The sequence below is a fragment of the Phyllobates terribilis genome, unplaced genomic scaffold (genome assembly GCF_046119375.1).
Source record: "Phyllobates terribilis strain yellow unplaced genomic scaffold, ASM4611937v1 Scaffold_2__4_contigs__length_985480577, whole genome shotgun sequence".
Lineage (NCBI taxonomy): Eukaryota > Metazoa > Chordata > Amphibia > Anura > Dendrobatidae > Phyllobates > Phyllobates terribilis.
Window position 1 is genome coordinate 637,911,288 of NW_027362762.1, and position 22,945 is coordinate 637,934,232.

General features: G+C 45.4%; 1 protein-coding gene across 3 annotated transcripts in view; it reads left to right on the plus strand.

The window, feature by feature from the left end:
• The window catches only part of NAV1 (neuron navigator 1), a 194,221-nt gene that overhangs the window by 128,614 nt on the left and 42,662 nt on the right, over window positions 1-22,945 (plus strand). For 2 of the 3 annotated variants that reach the window (XM_073666612.1, XM_073666614.1), the window contains 5 exons: window positions 1,004-1,056; window positions 1,237-1,260; window positions 1,387-1,464; window positions 9,632-9,715; window positions 14,706-14,817. In XM_073666612.1, coding sequence (XP_073522713.1) covers window positions 1,004-1,056; window positions 1,237-1,260; window positions 1,387-1,464; window positions 9,632-9,715; window positions 14,706-14,817 — 351 coding nt within the window. The remainder of the gene's footprint in view (window positions 1-1,003; window positions 1,057-1,236; window positions 1,261-1,386; window positions 1,465-9,631; window positions 9,716-14,705; window positions 14,818-22,945) is intronic. The other variant, XM_073666613.1, reaches the window with a different exon arrangement.

A 22,945-nucleotide genomic window follows, 5' to 3' on the forward strand; every position in this document is an offset into this window, starting at 1 on the left:
ACGTAACTGCCCTCTTAATCTGGCAATCTAGGGGAGGTGTGCTTAATGCAGGATTTGCCAGTCTTATACATTGGTAGTTTTTCCCGTCATATACTGTAACATTACCATATGACCCCATTTACCAGATGAAGGGCAATAGTGAGCTCTTGAGGCCTGCATCTGGCATTCATGTGTCAGCATACCACTCACTACGCTCACCCTACAAATAATTAAAGCTGCTTTTAGTGCACATTTTAGACTAGTATGTCCAGGCACCGTACCAATGCTCATGCTTTGTAACTGACCATGCACATTTTTGAGTGGGCTGTTCTTCATGAGCATTGCTTCTGCCATTGTCCAATGTCTCCCTTGCCTCTAACTGTTAGCAGTATCCCCAAACGCTGTTTAACCGCAGAACAAGAGCAGGGAGACAAAGTCTCGCCCCACTTTCTGTAACCCGTCTTCTAGAGACTGTTTTCTGTTGATAACGGGCAGTGGACAGTACGTTAGATAGAACGGAGGCCCCCGGTGAGACGCTTCTTTTTGGGTTTGGACGTTTGTTGGTCCTTGTATGGACTGAAATTCTTGGATTGACCACAGATGTTCAGACTCAAACTTGCAACCTAAAGAAATAAAAAAAGGCTGTTAGTTTGGGTTGGAAGACCTATCTACGTAGGTTGGGAGACCTACTGTGAGTTCATATATGACCCGTGAAATATTCTTGTATAAACCCGGCCTTCACGTGACAGACAATCATTTGATTGCCTTTTTAGCACGTCATCGAGTCAAGTTGTCTGATAGTACAGTGACCATCCATATCATATAGATAATTGTACACAATATTTGTCTGGTGATTTTAACATTGGTTGAATGTATAATTAAGGCAAAAGTTGCTTTTCTTCAAATATTGTGTCATTTATTAAAAACACTTGTCTCATTGTATCTCTCTAAAGCTGTAGCTATTTTATTCTGTGGTCTGTAGACCTGTCTTCTCTACTAATATATTCACCTGTTTATTTTTCAGTCCACGGATCTGTTCTGTCTCTGGCATCAAGTGCGTCTTCAACATATTCCTCTGTAAGAACTGACTTGTGATGGTTTGTTGCATACTCCACTGCCCACTGTAGAAAACGTTACCTACAGTCCCAGCGCATGAAAGAGTCTCTGCTTGTGCTTTGAATGCAATCAAGGGCCTAGTCTGCTAATTCTGTAACCTCCTCTCTGTTTTTTCCTTGGCATGCCACACTTTTCTATCAGGCTGAGGAAAGGATGCAGTCAGAGGTACTTATTCATTTCTTATCTGTCATGCATTTTTTTTCTTTGCCCATGCCAGCTTTCTGCAAGGAATGACATATGTTTAACAACTTAACTTATTTTTATTCATTTTTGTTTTTTTGTGGAATGAAGCAAATACGGAAACTACGACGAGAACTAGAATCCTCACAAGAGAAAGTGGCAGTATTGACCACTCAGCTGTCTGCCAACGTAAGTGCCATACATCACAACAGGATGTGAATTATGATATATTCTAAGTTAGTGGAGTTCTTGAAAGCACCTATGATCCTCTCTTGAGCAATGTTGACATCACTTCTGTCATGCCCCCAAAAAACAAACACCAACACAAAAAAGTAAAAATCCAAATCTGCTTCTAAAGAAGCACTGCCATCAAAATTTTTATCTTTTTAGTATATTGCAATCATACTATATGGCACTGTGTACTTACAAAATGAGCAATTGTAAGTACACAGAGCCATATAATATGATGATTGCATGGGAGGAGGAGTGCTTCTTTAAGGAAAAAGAGCCCTAGGCATCATTAACTGCATGATCAATAGGACTTATTTCCACCAGCAGGATGCTCATTTGGCCACATTCCATTATCTATATATTTTTTTACATTAGGTTGGCCTGTTATGTAGCAGTTTGAGGATTTTAAATATGTATGTTTGTGTGTGTGTGTACATATATGTACAAATGTACAATATATACATAGTCATACATCAGTTTCAGATAGGTCGTCCAAAGATATTGCCCACTTTTTTCCCATGTGGCCTGTGTTTTGCTTCTTTTTTCCCATGTGTTTTTCAAAACCGAAGGAGGTAAACTGTCTGAACTTTTTTTCATTGCTAAGTGACAATCGATCAGTTAAATTAGATATAAAATGGATGTCTTCCGTTTCTCATCCATTTTTAAAGTGCCACTCCAGCTTTTTTTTTTATTGCAGCACTGGAGTGGTGCTGCTAATGTAAGGCCGTCTTCTGCTCTTCTGCTGTTATCGGCTCTGCTCCGGTCGGTCTCCAGCAGCTTGTGACCTGCCAGATCACTTCAGTGTGTGCTGGAGCGAGCTGGAGGTCACTTTTCAGTGCAAGTCTATGAGAGCCTTGTTTTGGCCTCATTGTGGCCCTCATAGACTTACATTGAGAGCTTGAGTTGCGATCACAAGATGGTAGCATGGTACCGGAGCAGTGCCGGGAAGAGCTGAAGACGGCAGGTGGTGAGTATACTATTAGGTGCTGGGATCTTATGGTAGTAGCACCACTCCAGCGCTGACATGCAAAAAACACTGGAGTGGTGCTTTAATGAGTCCTCCTAGACATAAATAGACAATTCTGATCCGTAAAACCAGATGAGGATTGGACATGCACTGAGATTAATGAGGAATTATTGGTAATAATAAAACAAAATGTGACAGTAGATCAGATTACTAGACTTTTCTCAAAGTATGTCATAAGCAAATCAAATAATTTCTCTTGTAATTCCAAGGAGCCAGGTTTATCTCTCATGTTAGCAGAGTGCGTGTAACGGGTCTGGGAGGCGGAACCTCTGGGCTACTATACAAGGGAGCGGTCCTTGTAAGGGAGCGGGTGGCGACCAGGCAGGCAGTCACAGCAGGTGACCGGGACAGTCTCTGGGTGTACGGGCAGGAGGTCACGGCAAGTGATCAGGGCAGTCTCTGGAAGAACGGGCTGGAGGTCACGGCAAGTGACCGGGGCAGTCTCTGGAAGAACGGGCTGGAGGTCACGGCAAGTGACCGGGGCAGTCTCTAGGTAAAGGGTAGGTACGACCTGTGATGGCTGAACCTCCAGGTAGGCTAGCAAGGCAGATGGAGGATGTGTGCTCCCAGGTGAGCAAGCGAGAGTCTCTGGAATAGCAGGTGGTCACAGCACGTGACGGCGGAGCCTCCAGGTAGGCAAGCAGGCAGGTAACGGAGAAGCGCTCCCAGGTGAGCGGGCAAGAGTCTCTGGAATAGCTGGTGGTCCCAGCACGTGACAGCGGAACCCCCGGGCAGGCAAGCAGGCAGGTAGTGGAGAAGCGCTCCCAGGTGAGCGGGCAAGAGTCTGGAATAGCTGGTGGTCACAGCACGTGACAGCGGAGCCTCCGGGCAGGCAAGCAGACAGGTAGCGGAGAAGCGCTCCCAGGTGAGCGGGGAAGCTGGTCCATAGACAGACTGACCGGAGTTGTAAGGCAGACCGTCGGACCTCAGGCAAGCAGGCAGGTAGCTGATGTGTGCTCCCAGGTGAGCGGGCAAGTTGGTCCTTAGACAGACTGACCGGAGTTGTAAGGCAGACCGTCGGACCTCAGGCAGGCAGGCAGGTAACAGGAAATCAGGCAGGATTAGGACAGCAAGCTAGCAGGAATCTGGCAGGTAACTGGCAGGTAACTGGCAACGGGACCTGAGGGCTGAAGCAGAGTAGAACGGTGCAACAACATTGCTCGGGCACCTCCATTTTGGAGGAGGTGCCTTATATATGGTAAAGTCCTCCGGCCATTGGCCGGGGACTCCTTAGGACGGCGCGCGCGGCCCCTTTAAGAGGGAGGGACCTAAGCACAGTGGCCGGGAAGGAGCGCGCGCTGCCAGCAGAGCGGGAGAGGGACGCCGGGCACGGAGCAGAGCGGTGAGGGGAACAGCGTCCCTGCCTAGCAGAGGGCAGGGACGCCGGCACTACAGTGCGTGTGAAATCTGGTTAGATTCTCTTCCCTAGGGCATACCAGCTGCGGAGGGTGGTGGAGATGATTCTCTACAGCATCTGGATGGCAGAGTGGAGCCTTCTGCTGGATTAGGCCTGTCAATAAAATACAATGGAAAAAAAGATTTGCCTATATTTCTCATAAATTCACCAAAATAGTATGACAAACATGGTGAATTAATTAATCAATGCATTCAATATCCAGCATATCGCCACATATTTCCCTCACCTCCCTAGAAGCCTGAACTTTACTGCATACTGAATTTTGCTATTGATCAGCCATGTAATCTGAAGCCCTTATGTATTATACTGTTAGTACACAGGAGGAGAGTACAGCTGTTTCTAAAGAGTTAATCTGCAAGGGGATGACACACAGTTGAAACCAGAAATTTACATACACTATATAAAAGACACATGTGCATGTTTTTCTCAATATCTGACATGAAATCAGAATAAACCTTTCCCGTTTTAGGTCAATTAGGATTACCATCATTTTTAATATTTGCCAAATGCCAAAATAATGAGAGAGAGAGAATGTTTAAGACATTTTCATTACTTCAAAGTCAAAAGCTTACGTACATTTCATTAGTATTTGGTACCATTGCCCTTAAACTGAATGACTTGGGTCAAACGATTGAGATATGCTTCCACAAGCTTCTCACAATAGTTGGTTGGAATTCGGTCCCATTCCTCCTGACAAAACTGGTGTAACTGATTCAGGTTTATAGGCCGCCTTGCTCGCACCTGCCTTCTCAGCTTTGCCCATAAATTTTCAATAGGATTGAGATTAGTGCTTTGTGATGGCCACTCCAAAACATTGACTTTGTTATCCTTAAGCTACTTTGATACTATTTTTGCAGTATGTCATTGTCCATTTGGAAGACCCATTTCCGCCCAAGCTTTAACTTCCTGGCTGATGTCTTCAGTATTGCCACATAATCTTCTTTTCTCATGATGCCATTTATTTTGTGAAGTGCACCAGTCCCTCCTGCAGCAAAACAATCCCACAACATGATGCTGCCACCTCCAGTTGTAATGGTGTTCTTAGGCTTCCAAGCTTCTCCCTTTTTCCTCCAAATGTAACGATGGTCATTATGCCCAAAAAGTTCAATTTTAGTTTCATCAGACCACAGGACATGTCTCCAAAAATTAAGGTCTTTGTTCCTGTGTGCATTTGCAGTCATTAATCTGACTTTTTTATGTTTCTTTTGGAGTAATGACTTCTTCCTGGCAGAGTGGCCTTTCAGCCCATGTTGATACAGTACTGGTTTCACTGTGGTTATTGACACAATCTTACCAGCTTCTGCCATCATCTTCACAAGGTCTTTTGCTTTTGTCCTTGGGTTGATATGCACATGTCGGACCAAAGCACGTTCATCTCTGGGACACAGAACCCATCTCCTTCCTGAGCGGTATGATGACTAGACATTCCCATCTTGTTTGTACTTTTTTATACAGATGAACGAGGCACCTTCAGGTATCTTGAAATTGTACCCAAGGATGAGCCAAACTTGTGCAAGTCCATAATTCTCTTCCTGATATCTTGGCTGATTTCTTTAGACTTTCCCATGATGCTACACAAAGAAGCAGTGTGTTTCAGGTGTCCATTAAAATACATCCACAGGTGTGTCTGTAATTAACTTAAATGTTGCCAAAAAACAGAAACTTCCAAACACATGACATCATCATGGGCAGTCCAGAATTGTTTAAAGGCATAGTAATCTTAGTGTATGTAAACTTTTGACTTTGCAGTAACTAATAAAAATGCCTTAAAACATTCTCTCTCATTATTCTGGCATTTGGCAAATATTAAAAATTATGGTAATCCTAATTGACCTAAAACGGGAATTGTTTATTCTGATTTCATGTCAGATATTGAGAAAAACATGCAGATGTGTCTTTTTATATAGTGTATGTAAACTTCTGGTTTCAACTGTAGCTACATGTAAAGGACTAATCAGCAAAAGAAAGAATCGTCTGCATGCAAAGGGTTAATCTGACTCAAAATGAGGAGCAGCCTGTTACAAGGTCTCCTCCTACTGCCCCTTCTTACAGAACAGCACAGATCTCCCCTGTGTCTCCCCCAGCTGTGAAGCAGGAGGTCTCACACAACTGTCACAGTAGTGAGACAACAGAGAGCCTGATTTCAGCCTCCTTTTTAGAGGGCTTGAGCTATTATTACCAAAACAGGCAGGTCATCTAGTTTGACATTGTAGTCTACTTTTAATACATGAAGTGTTCTGCGGGCTTATAGATCCTCCTGAAATGGGATGGACACATGGATCTGTAAAAAAAAAAAAAACAGTAGTGTAAACAGTTAAATTAAGCTGTATGGGTCTGTATGCTGCTCATCTAAAAAAACGAACAGCATGAGGATGAGAAAAACTGATGTGTAAATGTGCCCAAATGTTACTTCCTCATGTATCTGAAGATAGTGTTTATAGAAATACGTATAGTAGACTTTTAAATAGACATAAGTACAGCCTTCTACTAACTTGTTTCTAGTACTCTATAAAACAGGAGGGCTTATAACCGGCAAAATTTAGAGATTAGACAAGCAGTGCAGCACAACAGTATAGCACAACAGTACAGCACAACGGTATAGAAGAACAGTACAGCACAACGGTATAGAAGAACAGTACAGCACAACAGTGCAGCACAACGGTGCAGCACAACAGTGCAGCACAACAGTACAGCAAAACTGTATAGAAGAACGGTACAGCACAACGGTACAGCACAATGGTGCAGCACAACAGTGCAGTACAACAGTACAGCACAACGGTATAGAAGAACAGTACAGCACAACAGTGCAGCACAACGGTATAGAAGAACAGTACAGCACAACGGTACAGCACAACAGTGCAGCACAACAGTACAGCACAACGGTACAGCACAACGGTATAGCACAACAGTACAGCACAACAGTACAGCACAACGGTACAGCACAACGGTATAGCACAACAGTACAGCACAACAGTACAGCATAACGGTATAGCATAACAGTACAGCACAACAGTACAGCATAACGGTAGAGAAGAACAGTACAGCACAACGGTACAGCACAACGGTATAGCACAACAGTACAGCACAACAGTACAGCATAACGGTATAGCATAACAGTACAGCACAACAGTGCAGCACAACGGTATAGAAGAACTGTACAGCACAACGGTATAGAAGAACAGTACAGCACAACAGTACAGCACAACGGTATAGAAGAACAGTACAGCACAACGGTATAGAAGAACAGTACAGCACAACAGTGCAGCACAACGGTATAGAAGAACAGTGCAGCACAACGGTATAGAAGAACAGTACAGCACAACGGTATAGAAGAACAGTACAGCACAACAGTACAGCACAACTGTATAGAAGAACAGTACAGCACAACGGTATAGAAGAACAGTACAGCACAACGGTATAGAAGAACAGTACAGCACAACAGTATAGAAGAACAGTACAGCACAACAGTACAGCACAACGGTGCAGCACAACAGTGCAGCACAACAGTACAGCATAACGGTATAGCACAACAGTACAGCACAACAGTGCAGCACAACAGTATAACACAACAGTATATCTCAACGGTATGAAACAGTACAGCACAACGGTATATCACAACCGTGCAGCACAACGGTACAGCACAACGGTACAGCACTATGGTACAGCACAACAGTACAGCTCAACAGTATAGCACAACAGTACAGCACAACAGTACAGCACTATGGTACAGCACAACAGTACAGCTCAACAGTATAGCACAACGGTACAGCACAACAGTGCAGCACAACGGTACAGCACAACAGTGCAGCACAACGGTACGCACAACGGTACAGCACAACGGTACAGCATAACGGTACAGCACAACGGTACGGCACAACAGTACAGCACAACGGTACAGCACAACAGTACAGCTCAACAGTATAGCACAACGGTACAGCACAACAGTACGGCACAACAGTACAGCACAACAGTACAGCACAACGGTACAGCACAACAGTACAGCTCAACGGTACAGCACAACGGTACAGCACAACAGTGCAGCACAACGGTACAGCACAACGGTACAGCACAACGGTACAGCACAACAGTACAGCACAACGGTACAGCGCAACGGTACGGCACAACGGCACAGAACAATGATAAAGCACAACAGTACAGCACAACGGTACAGCGCAACGGTACGGCACAACGGCACAGAACAATGATAAAGCACAACAGTACAGCACAACGGTACAACACAACGGTAAAGCACAACGGTATAGCACAACAGTACAGCACAACATATTTCAGCTATGAAGCAACATTCATGTCATGGTTTGATTAGTAAATGCTGCGTGATTGACTTCAGTAGCCTCATATGTAGAAGTGGGAAAAGAGAAACCAAAGAGCGCAGTCATTACAGATCCCAATCAGGTTTTCTTATAGTAGTTGAATTGCAGGTCATACGTTGTTTGCGCACGAGTAACATCCCAGACATCTCTCAGTTTTTGGAAGAGATGTTCCTAGATAATATTTCAATACCTTTTCTCTGTATGATAATTTAAGGCCATGTTAAAATGTGTGTTATGGCCTCGATTCATACTACAAGTCTTAACGCTGTGCCGGATCTGTCATACTGCTCCTGACAGAATTCTTTGCCTTTGATTTGGTAGTTGTGCCTAATGTAATTCGATGGATTCAACAGTAAAAGTTACTACTTATGTCTTGGATCTTCATTACATATGCCTATAGCCCTTCACTGACATTTCCAGGACTGGGCACCTTCAAAATGACAGTTTTCATAATTTTGGAAATAGTTCACAGTAATGATAATGTTCCTCTTACACACATCTCTAACATAGTAAGAAAACCTAAAATATTTAAATTTGTTGATGAAATCATTTGTTTCAGTTTATACATTATCTTACAGGAATTTGCAAACGTAGTTGTTCTTCATTGATTTCTAAGGGAGTTATGGGAACATCATAGCAAGGCCGCTCAGCATTTGTTGTATTTCCACCTCCAGCGGTTGGAGCTTGGAGAGAGTTATTCCTCGGTCAGCAATAAAAGGCCGAGATGGGAATGAGACGTTAAAGAGAATCTCTTACCATCTGACGCCATCTGAGAGCAGAATAATGCACAGACTGAGACCTTGATTAAAACATCACATACTGGGTTGCATGCTGCAGTTTTGATAAAATCACTTTTAACTTTTGCAGATTTATCAGTTCTCTGAATGCTTAGCTCTGTATAACCCTGCAGACACCACTGATTGGCAGCTTTCTGTGTACACTGCATAGGCAGAAAGCTGCCAATCAGTGGTGGGGCTGGGGTTATACAGAACTCATGGATGTGGAGGACAAGTCTCTGTTGAACGAGTGTTTGGCCCAAAGCTATCTAAGAATATAGACACCATTAGCTCTTGAGCCAGCAAAGCTATTTGTATCTAGTATCTACCGGATAACCCTTATTTATATGGAAATCCATGCTAATACTTCTGCATACTGTAAGCCTGGAGTGATACATGTATTATAGCATGTACTCATGTCATTACACCATCAACACTCTTGTATGTCATTGAAATGTGAGATTTTTAATGATATTGGATGTGGTGAAACACACTCACATAACATGTCCGCAAGAGTTATTTATATGTAAATGTTTAGCTTCTTAATGATTTCTATTTTGTCGCTTTTTTGCAGGCAAATTTAGTCGCAGCGTTTGAACAATCTTTAGTGAATATGACTTCAAGACTACGTAATCTAGCTGATACTGCGCATGAAAAGGTAACGAATTGAACGCAGTCACGAAAGTGATCACAAAAGTGGAGATGGGGAGAAGGACTGCCTTTTGTGATTGCCCCAAGGGGACTGAGTAAAATTAGATAAAAACATACTTACCTTTGGACCGGCGCTGCTCCTCCACTATGAGGCCGTGTCCCCGGTGATCTCATGACATTGTTTATGTCATGCGAGCACTGCAGCCTATCAAAAGCCGCTGAAGGGCTGCAGCCTTCACAGTTCCATCAGACGGATACTAGTCCGCGAGATAAATAGGCTTTTTTCTTATTTTATTTAGTAGCTTAACATAAAACCATGTAATACTTCCAGATGGCTATGCGTCAGTAAATATAGATGTTTATAGATATAAAGACATGGGAAAAATATGCCCTTTGTATTTATTAGCCAGGGCCTAATTGTTTGTCCTCCTCAATGTCTTTAATTAATAAATAACTACCGTTTCCAACAAAACAATTACAATTAGGGCTTGCTCACACGAAGGTTGCGTCTCTCATGTGAGAGAATGGGGCCGATTATGGAAATGACACTGATCAGAGTTTGAGCCGAGTGTCAGTTTACTGTGATCCAATTCTCTTGGATGAGAGACTTGTATCATAGGTACGGAGAACTTAATTTCTTCATGTTCTCCATTGTCTCTTTTTGCGTAAATCGGACTGCACTTGGATGACATCCTAATGTAGTCCGATGTCTTCCATGCATCCACAGACTTGAATGGGTGCTCGTGATCCTGATTTGCAGAGTCACTCGCGGCTTGCTGCGATTGTTTTCTCTTGCTGATTCGTTCTGTAGAAAAAAAACACAGATCTGCAGTGCCCCATAGTATAAGATTGGTCCGAGTGCAGTCCGATAAAACATTGAATAGCACTCGTCCGAGTTATACAGTCGTCTGAGCGAACCCTTAGGCTAAGGCTACACAGCAACTTTGGCCGAGAAACCCAACGCACAACCAAAGTCCGCTAGGTGTCACTGCAAAACGACAGCGCAATACAAGTAAATGCAGTCATATGGTGACCCATAAGGAACTGCGACTGCGAAAAGCTAGTCGCAAGAAGTCTAACTTTTTTTGAGTCTTGCTTTTTGCAATTGCAGTTTCCTTAGGGTAGCAATGCGACTGCATTCACTTGCATTGTGCTGTGATTTAGCCAAAGTCACTTTATAGCCCAACCTTAAGGCTAGGGTCACACGACCGTATTTCCTCTCATCCGAGAGAATTGGGACGATTATGCTAATCACACTGATCAGATTTTCTTGGATGTGGAGAAGATAGAAAAAAAACCTCTCCATTCTGTCAGCCTGTGATGGACCCATTGACTAGCATGGTCAAGTGCAGTATGATTTACAAATGCAAATTTTACATGCTGTGATTTTTTCCTCTGACAGACTCGGTCCAAGGAAAAAATCGGACATGTTCACGACTCCATAGACTAACATTGGTCCAAGTGTGATGTGATGTATTGTCTGATTGCACTTGGACCGTAAACACAGTCGTCAGCATGAGCCCTAATAAGAAGCCATTTTGAGTCAGCCTCCCTACTTCCTCCACAGTAATTATCAGTAATTAGCCACCAGGGGTTACTGTAAAAATTCCCAAATTCTGCTAACCAATAAGAAGTGTGACTTGAACTGTAAGGATGCTGTTGTAGCCATCATATTACTGTGCTGCACCTGTACTTTCCGTGGTTTCGCACAGGTATAGCAGGACCGTAAAGCTAGTGTTATACCTACAGTCATCAAGAAGTCATTTTTGACCGTGCAGTAAGGAAAAAATGCATCAACAGCTGCACGCTGTTTGACATCTATTTGCTGCAATGTTTGATTGTGTGATTTTTAGGCAAAACTTATTTTTTACGTGTCTCACCTGGAATGCATCACAAAAGCAAGGCAAATTGGGGTGAAACTTTGTGGGCAAAACTGGCTCATATGAATGCACTTCTTATAGTGTTTTTATAGAGTAATGAAAAACTTAAAGAGAATCTGTTACCAGGTTTTTATTATGTAATCTGAGAGGAGCATGATGTAGGAGCAGAGATCCTGATTCCAGCGATGTGTCACTTACTGGGCTGCTTTCTATAGTTTTGATAAAATCACTGTATTATCTGTGGGAGATCTACAAGTTCTCTGAATGCTTTGAATAACTCTGCCCACACCAAATTGGCAGCTTTCTATGTATACTGTGCATAGGCAGAAAGCTGTCATTCAGTGTTGGAGGCAGGGTTATACAGAGCTCATGAATATGGAGGACTACATGGCGGCAGGTCTACTAGTCCTCTAGGAATAATCTCCTGCTGAGAAAACTGATTTTATCAAAACCACAGCAAGCAGCGCAGTAAGTGACACATTGCTGGAATCAGAGTTTTTGCCCCAACATCATGTTGCTCTCAGATTAGGTGGAAAAACCTGTTGACAGAGTCTCTTTAACCTGCCTTTTCAAGTGATTTCATTTTCCTTCTAGTTTTCATAAAACATCTAGGTATATCCCTAGGAGCAGAACTTAAGGTACATTGACATTCATGAGCACTCAGGTGTGTGTCTACATCAGGTTTGGAAGAACAAATTAGCCGTGCTCAACAGTCTGGGAAGGGTTGGAAGGCCATCTCAAAACAAGCTAAAATTCATCATTGTATAGTGCGAAGGATTATCTACTGAGCCTTCAAGGAAATTTCCCATTTTTCCGGTATTTTACATCCCTTCAAATTTATTTCAACGCTCAGCGAGATAAAAAAAAAAGTCACGTGACGTGCATGCCTCTGTGAGCATGCTAAAGGAGTTTTCAAAGGGTGGCCTCGAAAAAAGACCCTTCTCTTTAAAAGAAGTACAACAGCATGACTTAGATTTGCAATTGCACCTGAACAAATTACTAACGTTCTGGGGTAGTATCCTCTGGAACAATGAGACCGAAGATATTGTGTTTGGGTTTGTGCATGACACCGATAACCTTTCACTACAGACATTTCATGCGAGCATAATGGTGAAGCGGTGATGGTGATTTGGGCTTATTTTGTAGCCACAGAACCTGGAGACTTGAAGTCAATAAGATAACTTCACTTTATGCCCGAATATTATTGAGCCAAATGTAAGTCCACTTGTCTAGCAGCTTAAAGGAGTTGTCCCAAGACTGTAAGTGTTAGGGGCTCACCTAGTGAGGTGGATTCACTAAGCCGCGCGTCAGGGTGAACCACATAGTCTGAACATGATGGCACGATGGGCAGGACTTACCATGGCACATGCACCAGTGAGGACCAAGACAAAGGGGTGTGCTGGACTTTAGGCAGACAAGTGAAGCAGGGCACACCAGAAGACAGAGTATTCAGTGAAGACAAACACGGGAACTGAAGATTTATAGGGAATCCTTGAATTACTGTAGCGTTTGTAATGTGAACAAGTCCAAAAAGGAGTTTTTTATTCTTGCAGGAGACGAAGGGTTAACCAGCAGATCTGCTCTAAGAAATAGATGCAGATTGTAGAATTGATAGGAATTTGCTGAGAAGAACTCCAGGTGGGAGAACTAATGAGGCAACCTCGGAAGTACGCAGTACATGAATACAGTAACCAGGCACACGAGTGTCAGAGTCGAGTGTCAGAGTCGGCCTTAAAAGACCTTGGGAGATGATGACACTGGAGTTTGCTGGGCAACATGTGAAACCTGGTATTGACCATAGCAAGGGAAGATAACCAAAGGAGAAGGGGGCAGGGGCCAGCGCTGGATCTGGGACAGATGCGTAATAGTAACGTATATTCTATCCTTATGATAGGGGATAACTTACTAATTACTGGTGGTTTGATCACTGGGGCCTTCACCAATCTTAAATATGATGCTCTGCAGAACTCCTGTCTAAATGGAGCACAGGTAGATCATGCACAACTTTGTATTGAGCTGCCAGATATAGCCAGATAGACTGCTTGGCTTTTTCTTAAGAGCCCCCTTCTTGTGATCGAAGGGGGTCCTGCGTCCAGCTCACAAGTGATCAGTAAGTTATTCCCTATCCAGGTGATGAAGCTGTCCTAACGGCAATATATTTGGGGACTCCACTTCCACCACTTTGTAGTCCGGAACACAAAGCTTTGGATATTGTACTAACCTATAGTATTATTTGTTGTACCACTAGTATTTCTCCCGGTTGACTTCTTTACTTTGGGTTATGTAGTTTGTGTTACTTCCTGTGATTTTTTTGTAATAATAAACATTCTTTTTGATGATAGCTCAGTTGGGCTGTCATATATTTTTACATGTAGTCTTTAGCTTTGTTTTTGTTTTTTTTATATCTGTACAGTCAATTTTTTTTAATCAATTGGTCATTGAAATCTACTGCCCTCACTTAGGGCTGATTCAGAAGAGCATATAATCAGTCTGTGTGTCCACGGCCCAGAGACTGGAAACACAGGGACTGTCCAATATTCCACCCAAAGCCATGGACAGTGGCAACCAAAAGTTTTGCAATTTTTTAAAAAGTGTGATTACTTCTGTCTGGTTATTGTGATGCCATTTTCCTGGTGATTTTAGTAAACTGGAAGCAAATAGTTGTCAGCTATAAGGACGAAAATTGCATTTGACATAGTTTTATCCCTCTGTGTGTTAGTTTTCAACATTTGCTGGGCCAAAGGTTTTGCATATTTTGTGATTGGCCAACCCAGTGATGTATATGGAAGCGTCCTGACAGTAAATTGGGGAAAATAAGAATCATGCAGTTTAAACGGGACAGGTCACATATGGCAAGTTTTTGCTCTTAAATTATTCCTGGTGCAATCATGAAAATTCAATTTTATTTTTTTCATTTCCACCATTTAGTTACAGAGATATGGGCCATTTCAATCAGTGCAAATTTCTATGATCTTTTTCAAGGAGGTGAGGCTCACAATATAATAATGCAGAGCAGTCTATAAAGTCATGGTAACATAGTCCTAGTAGATTGGCGTTCTTCACCAGAAATATAGGTGGCCATTTTTTGTTTGCTCATACTTTTATTTTTAATTCCAGGACTCTGAACTTTCGGAACTGCGAGAAACTATTGATTTACTTAAATCAAAGAACTCGGAAGCACAAGCTGTTATTCAGGGAGCTCTCAATCCCCATGATCCTGCACCGAGGGGTAAGGCAACTTTACATTTAGATTTTACAAATATTTCTGCAGTTTTTAAAAAGGTTTTGTAAAAGTTTATTTGCAAAGAAAATGTTCTAGAAAACAATAATAATGTTGGTGAGATATGTCACTTATCCAAATTTTGACGTTTGTACGTCGTGTCATATATAATAATCACAAGTTAGATGACTGGATCAAAATTGGCTGAATGTGCATGAGCCCTAAGAGTGCTTCGGTGTGTATGTGGTAGTGTATTGTGGTGTGTATGAGTGTAGGCAGGAGTGTATATTTGTGTAAGGCCACGAACTCACTATCAGTATTTGGTCAGTATTTTTCTCAGGAGTGGGAGACAAAACCAGGAGTGGGTGATAAATGCAGAATTGGTGACTTGTTTCTATTATACCTTTTCTCTGATTGTTCCTCACCAGGTTTTGGCTCCCACTGCTGAGAAAAAATACTGACTGAATACTGACCAAATACTGATAGTGGGGCCGTGGCCTAACAGAAACAGAGGCCCACTGATTATTATGGCTTCCATTATGCTTCTGTTTTTTAAATGGATAAAAAGTTTTGCGTGTAGGACTTTTTTTTTCTACGTTCTAAAGACCGTCACATAACAGAACCCAGATGGATCCCATAATAATCAGTTGGGCCCTTCTATTTCCATTTGTTTCTGATATGCAGCAGATCCATTTTATCCGGGCAGAAAATATTGATGACCTAGTGTGAGCTAGGTCATTAATATGAGATGGGGTGGGGTACAACAACAAATCACACCCACCGATCAGCTGACTACACATTCAGTGGGCCTCATTTATAGAAACTGGTTAAAGAAAAACAGTCTTTGTTGACTATAGCACCAATAGAAACTCAGCTTACATTTCATAAACTACTCTGGCAAAATGAAAGCTGAGCTGCGATTGGTTGCTCTGGGCAGCAAAGACTGTTTTTGTTTTAGCCAGTTTTGATAAATTAGGCCCATTTAATGGAGTGGCTGATTGCAGCTCCATTCAATATGTAGTTGCTGCTGCATAGCATTGCAGAACAGCTCCTACCCTTTTGAACAGTAGCTGTGCTGCAGTACCTTACAGAGGCCACTACATACTAGACGTGTGCTCTGCAGCTCCATTCAATATGTAGATTCTGCTGCGTATTATTGCAGAACAGCTCCTACCCTTTTGAACAGTAGCTGTGCTACAGTACCTTGCAGAGGCCACTACATACTAGACGTGTGCTCTGCAGCGCCATTCAATATGTAGATGCTGCTGCGTATTATTGCAGAACAGCTCCTACCCTTTTGAACAGTAGCCGTGCTGCAGTACCTTGCAGAGACCACTACATACTGGATGTGTGCTCAGCAGCTCTGTTCAGCGTGTTACATCTCTAACAGCACCCCCAGGATAAGTATAATAATGCGGATTACACCCTAATAGGATTTTTCTGATTGGTCACAGACCCCATTTTAGTTTGAGAAGGCTTAGATGGGCCTGTTTGTTTACCACTGGTTTAATTCTTGTTCTGTCTTTGTTGTCCATAGCAACCAATCAAAGCTCAGCTTACATTTCATAACCTACTCTGGCACAATGAAAGCTAAGCTGTGATTGGTTTTTATGGACAACAAAGGCATTTTATCTTTTAGCCAGTTTTGATAAATGAGTGCCATTGAACTCAAGTCTGTATAGAAACACTTTAGTTTAGTTGAGGTCCTGCATATCCAAATATGAGGTTATCAGTTGGAGCGTGGCTCCGTTTGTTTGTTCTCTGCTGAGATTGAAAATGTTCGCAATTATTGACATTGCTCCAATATGACCATATATTTGATCACATCTGCGGTACCTCCGTATACTGTTTATGCGTCTCTGTTGTCAATCAGTATTGTTTTCTCTGCTGTCATCTAAATTAAAAAATAGATAATATTAACCTCATAATAATATTAACTTTTGACTATGCTGGTGTAAGTAGTGAATGACTTCATGAAAGGTGTTGTCTGCTCACACATATTAATGACCATAGGTCATCATTAGGATAGGTCTTCAATAACAGATTGCGAGGGTCCGATATCCAGACATACCCCGATTAACTGTTGTTTGTTCTGACTACTGGCATCTGTAGAAATGCTCAAAAAATAGATCTTTCGGCAGTGCCTGCCAGCAGTCGCTACACACTTAATGGAGATATGATTTGCAGCGCCGTTCAAAGTGTTTACATCTGGCGGCTGCCAGAGCAAATACCAGTTGATCAGTGGAGATGCAAGGGATCAGATATTGAGGACCTTTCTTATGGACTGGACACCGTTGTTAAATATAATCTTATGCAAGTATCGTCCACAATTTATGTAGTATGAACATAATACAGGTACTGTCTCCTAAGAACCACATCCCTTTAAAAGAAGTGTAGTGTACATGCCTGTGGATAAATTAAAGAAATCTTTCATAGGCATAATGTATTTGCTGTTGCATATACTGTACATGCAACAGCATATACATACACATATACATACAGTACAGACCAAAAGTTTGGACACACCTTCTCATTTAAAGATTTTTCTGTATTTTCATGACTATGAAAATTGTACATTCACACTGAAGGCATCAAAACTATGAATTAACACATGTGGAATTATATACTTAACAAAAAAGTGTGAAACAACTGAAAATATGTCTTATATTCTAGGTTCTTCAAAGTAGCCACCTTTTGCTTTGATGACTGCTTTGCACACTCTTGGTATTCTCTTGATGAGTGTAACGGGTCTGGGAGGCGGAACCTCTGAGCTACTATACAAGGGGGCGGTCCTTGTAAGGGAGCGGGTGGCGACCAGGGAAGACGGGCAGGAAGTCACAGCAGGTGACCGGGACAGTCTCTGAGTGAACGGGCTGGAGGTCACGGCAAGTGACCGGGGCAGTCTCTGGATGAACGGGCAGATGGTCACGGCAAGTGACCGGGGCAGTCTCTGAATGAACGGGCAGATGGTCACGGCAAGTGACCGGGGCAGTCTCTGAATGAACGGGCAGATGGTCACGGCAAGTGACCGGGGCAGTCTCAGGATGAACGGGCAGATGGTCACGGCAAGTGACCGGGGCAGTCTCTGGGTAAAGGGTTGGTATGACCTGTGGCGGCTGATGATAGACGTGAGCTCCCAGGTGAGCAGGCGAGAGTCTCTGGATGAACGGGTGGTCACAGCATGTGACGGCGGAGCCTCCAGGAAGACCAACAGACAGGCAGCAGATGAGCGCTCCCAGGTGAGCGGGCAGAAGTCTCTGGACAGGCGGGTGGTCACAGCACGTGACGGCAGAGCCTCCAGGTAGGCTAGCAGACAGGCAGCAGATGAGCGCTCCCAGGTGAGCGGGCAGGAGTCACTGGACAGGCAGGTGGTCACAGCACGTGACGGCGGAGCCCCCAGGTAGGCTAGCAGGCAGGTAGCAGATGTGTGCTCCCAGGTGAGCAGGCAAGCTGGTCCATAGACAGACTGACAGGAGTTGGAAGGCAGACCGTCGGACCTCAGGCAAGCAGGCAGGTGGCTGAAGTGCGCTCCCAGGTGAGCGGACAGGCTGGTCCTTAGACAGACTGACAGGAGTAGTAAGGCAGACCGTCGGACCTCAGACTAGCAGGCAGGTAGCAGATAATCAGGCAGGAATAAGACAGCAAGCTGGCAGGAATCTGGCAGGTATCTGGCAGGTAACTGGCAACGGGACCTGAGGGCTGAAGCAGAGTAGTGAACAGTGCAACAACATTGCTCGGGCACCTCCATTTTGGAGGAGGTGCCTTATATATGGTGAAGTCCTCCGGCCATTGGCCGGGGACTCCTTAGGACGGTGCGCGCGGCCCCTTTAAGAGGGAGGGAGAGCGCGCGCCCTAAGCACAGTGGCCGGGAAGGAGCGCGCGCTGCCAGCAGAGCGGGAGGAGGACGCCGGGCACGGAGCAGAGAGGTGAGGGGAACAGCGTCCCTGCCTAGCAGAGGGCAGGGACGCCGGCGCTACAGTACCCCCCCCTTTAGGCCCCCCCTTTTTTAGGCCAGACAGAAATTTAGCTAGGATAAGAGGGGCATGGATGTTCTCCCGGGGCTCCCACGTTCTCTCCTCAGGACCAAACCCCTTCCAATCTACTAGAAAAAAGGTCTTTCCTCTTACCCTTTTGGTGGCAAGAATGTTCTCTACCTCAAACTCGTCCTCAGCAGAAACTGGAGCAGGAGGCGTACCTGTAGACTTGGAAAAAGAGTTAAGTACCACAGGTTTGAGGAGAGATACATGGAAGGAGTTAGGGATCCGTAAGTTGGCCGGGAGTTTCAATTTATAGGCCACCGGGTTGATCTGACTGATGACCTCCAGAGGACCGATGAACCGAGGCCCTAACTTGTAAGAAGGTATCTTGAGTCGGACATATTTAGATGAGAGCCAGACTTTATCTCCAGGACGAAATTGTGGAGGATCCAGGCGTTTTTTGTCAGCGTGTCTTTTCATCCGTTCGGACGACTGAAGGAGTGCGGATCGGGTACTCTCCCAAATGGAGGAAAATTTGCTAACGAGAGATTCCGCAGCCGGGTTGTCCACAGAGGTGGAGACAGGAAAAGGAATCCGAGGATGCTGACCGAAGACTACAAAAAACGGGGATTTGGAGGAGGATTCGCTCTCGTGATTGTTATAAGAGAACTCGGCCCATGGTAGGAGATCCACCCAGTCTGAATGATGGGCATTAACGAAGTGCCGGAGGTAACTGGTCAGGTTCTGATTGATCCGCTCCACTTGACCATTGGACTGTGGGTGGTAAGCGGAAGAGAAGTCCAGGGTGACGTCTAGCAGTTTACAAGTGGCTCTCCAGAAACGTGAGGTGAACTGTACCCCACGATCCGACACGATGTGGAGGGGCAGGCCATGAAGACGGAAGATGTGGCGGATAAAGTCTTTAGCCAGCTCGGGTGCAGACGGGAGGGCTGGCAGGGGAATAAAGTGAGCCATCTTGGAAAAGCGATCAGCGACCACCCAAATGACCGTACAACCGGCGTAGACGGGGAGATCAGTTATGAAGTCCATAGCAATATGCTGCCAGGGGGCAGCAGGCACAGGAAGCGGAAGGAGGCGACCGGCTGGCAGGTGTCTCGGGACTTTGTTGCGGGCGCAGGACACACAGGCAGAAACAAAGTCTATTACGTCCTTGTGCAGGGTAGGCCACCAGTAGTGCCGGGCAATAAGCTGGAGGGTCTTTTTCTGACCGGCGTGGCCAGCTAGTTTAGACGAATGGCCCCAGTGTAGGATCTTCTTCCGATCAGGTACTGAAACAAACGTCTTACCGGGAGGGAGACGATTTAGACTCACGGGAGCCACCTGCATTACTCTGGCGGGATCGATGATATGTTTAGGTTCTTCCTCGAGATCGGACACCAGAAAGGATCGGGACAAGGCGTCTGCTTTGACGTTTTTGTCAGCCGGGCGAAAATGAAGAACAAAATCAAAGCGAGCAAAAAACAAGGACCACCGGGCTTGGCGCGGGTTAAGTCTCTGGGCATGCTGGAGGTAAGCCAAGTTCTTGTGGTCAGTGTAAATTATTACCGGGTGAAGAGCCCCCTCGAGTAGGTAACGCCACTCCTCCAACGCCAGCTTGATGGCCAATAACTCTCGGTCTCCTATGGAATAGTTGCGCTCAGAGGAGGAGAAGAGTTTGGAGAAGAAGCCACAAGTTACCATTCTCCCGGAAGATGATTTTTGAGTAAGTACCGCTCCGGCTCCAGAGGAGGAGGCGTCAACTTCCAGGAAGAACTGCTTGTTGCCGTCCGGGCGATGCAGCACCGGGGCGGAAGAGAAGGCCTGTTTTAGGGAAAGAAAGGCCTCCTCTGCTTCGGGCGGCCACTCTTTGGGATTAGTACCCTTACGGGTGAGCGCGGAAATTGGGGCAGTCCGGGAAGAGAAGTGTGGTATGAAGAGGCGGTAGTAGTTAGCGAAGCCCAGGAATCGCTGAATGGCCTTCAACCCCTCCGGTCGAGGCCATTTCTCGATGGCAGACAGCTTCTCTGGATCCATTCGTAGGCCGGTCTGAGAAATAATTTAGCCCAAAAACGGAAGCGAGGTCTGCTCAAAGAGGCACTTCTCGTATTTAGCGAAGAGGTGATTCTGCCTGAGCCTGAGCAGGACCTGACGAACGTCCCTCCGGTGAGTCTGGAGATCCGGAGAGAAGACCAAGATGTCGTCCAGGTACACCACTACGCAAGAGTAGAGAAGGTCCCGGAAGATGTCATTGACCAACTCTTGAAAGACGGCAGGAGCGTTACAGAGACCAAAGGGCATTACCAGATATTCATAGTGGCCGTCCCGGGTGTTGAATGCCGTCTTCCATTCATCCCCCTAACGGATACGAACCAGGTTGTACGCCCCACGGAGGTCCAGTTTGGTGAAGATTCTAGCCCCCCTCAGACGATCAAATAACTCCGGAATGAGCGGAAGGGGGTACTTATTCTTCACCGTGATCTGGTTAAGGCCTCTATAGTCTATACAGGGACGGAGAGAGCCGTCCTTCTTTTTGACGAAAAAGAAGCCTGCTCCCGCCGGGGAGGTAGATTTCCGGATGAATCCCCTGGCCAGATTCTCCTCAATATATTCGGACATCGACCGGGTCTCAGCAGCGGATAATGGATAAATACGCCCACGGGGAGGAGTAGTACCAGGTAACAGGTCGATAGGGCAGTCGTATGGTCTATGAGGGGGTAGTGTCTCTGCTTCCTTTTTATTAAAGACATCAGCATAAGACCAATAAGAATTCGGAAGTCCAGGTAGATTAGCTGGGGTAGGAGAAGGACGGACGGGATAGACGGGAACCAGACAGGTCTTATGGCAGTCCTGTCCCCAGCGAAGGACCTCTCCGGTCTGCCAGTCAAGCACGGGTGCATGTCTCTGGAGCCAAGGTAGGCCTAGCAAGAGGGCGTGGGAGAGTCCAGGCAGAACATGAAAGGAGATACTCTCAGAATGCAGCATTCCCACCTGCAGAGTAATGGATTCGGTGATGAGTTGGATGGGGCGTGGTAAGAGACCCCCATCCACGGCAGCAACAGACAAGGGTACAGCCAGAGGTTTGGTGGGGATGCGGTATTTCTCTACCAGGGACTGTGAAATAAGATTCCCGGCTGCTCCAGAGTCAAGTTGGGCTAGTTCGAAATAACGGTTCTCCCCGCAGACGATTGAGACTGACAACAGCAGAGATGGAGAGGATTTATTCTTGTCTAGGTTGACCTCTCTGAGCGAACCTAGACACAGGCGTTTCCCGACCTCTCCGGGCAGGTACGGATCCGGTGCTCCTTACTGCCACAGTAGAAGCAGCTCCCCTCGGCACGGCGTAAGTCCTGACGGGTTTTGACCATCTTGGTCTGGTCGACCTGCATAAGCTCAGGAGAGTGTACCTGGGTAGAGACGGAGGGAGTGACGGGTTTCTGAAAAGTAGGAGCTAGACGTGGTAACCTCCTCTCACGGGTGACCTCTTTGGCACGCTCCTGGAACCGTAGGTCAATCCGAGTGGCAAGAGTTATTAGGTCATCGAGAGTGGTAGGGATGTCCCTACCGGCAAGTTCATCTTTAATACGGCCGGACAGACCCTCCCAGAAGACGGATACCAGAGCGTCGTTATCCCAGGCCAGCTCCGAGGCAAGGGTACGGAACCGTATGGCATATTGGCCCACGGTGAGACTTCCCTGACGGAGGTGTAGCAGTGATGATGCGGATGAGGTCTTCCGTCCGGGTTCGTCGAAGACTTTCCGGAAAGCCGTGAGAAAAGCAGGCAAGTTGGACACCAGGGGGTCTCCTCTCTCCCATAGAGGATTTAGCCAGGCCAGGGCCTCCCCGGTGAGATGGGACATGATGAATGCAATTTTGGCTCGGTCGGAGTTAAACTGGTGGGACAATAGTTCAAAGTGCAGGGTGCACTGATTTATGAAGCCCCGAGCCTGGGCGGAGTCGCCTCCGAAGCGAGGAGGTGCAGAAAGCCGGGGTCCGGGGTAGGATACCATGGTATTAGTGGGCAGCGGAGCTGCCGGATTGCGAGACATGGCACTGGCGGAGGTTGCTGGTGGAGCAGTCAGAGTGTCCAGGCGAGTATTGACATTCCGCAGGTGACCCAGGATGGACTCCTGTTGGGACCTTTGACGGGACAGTTCATGACA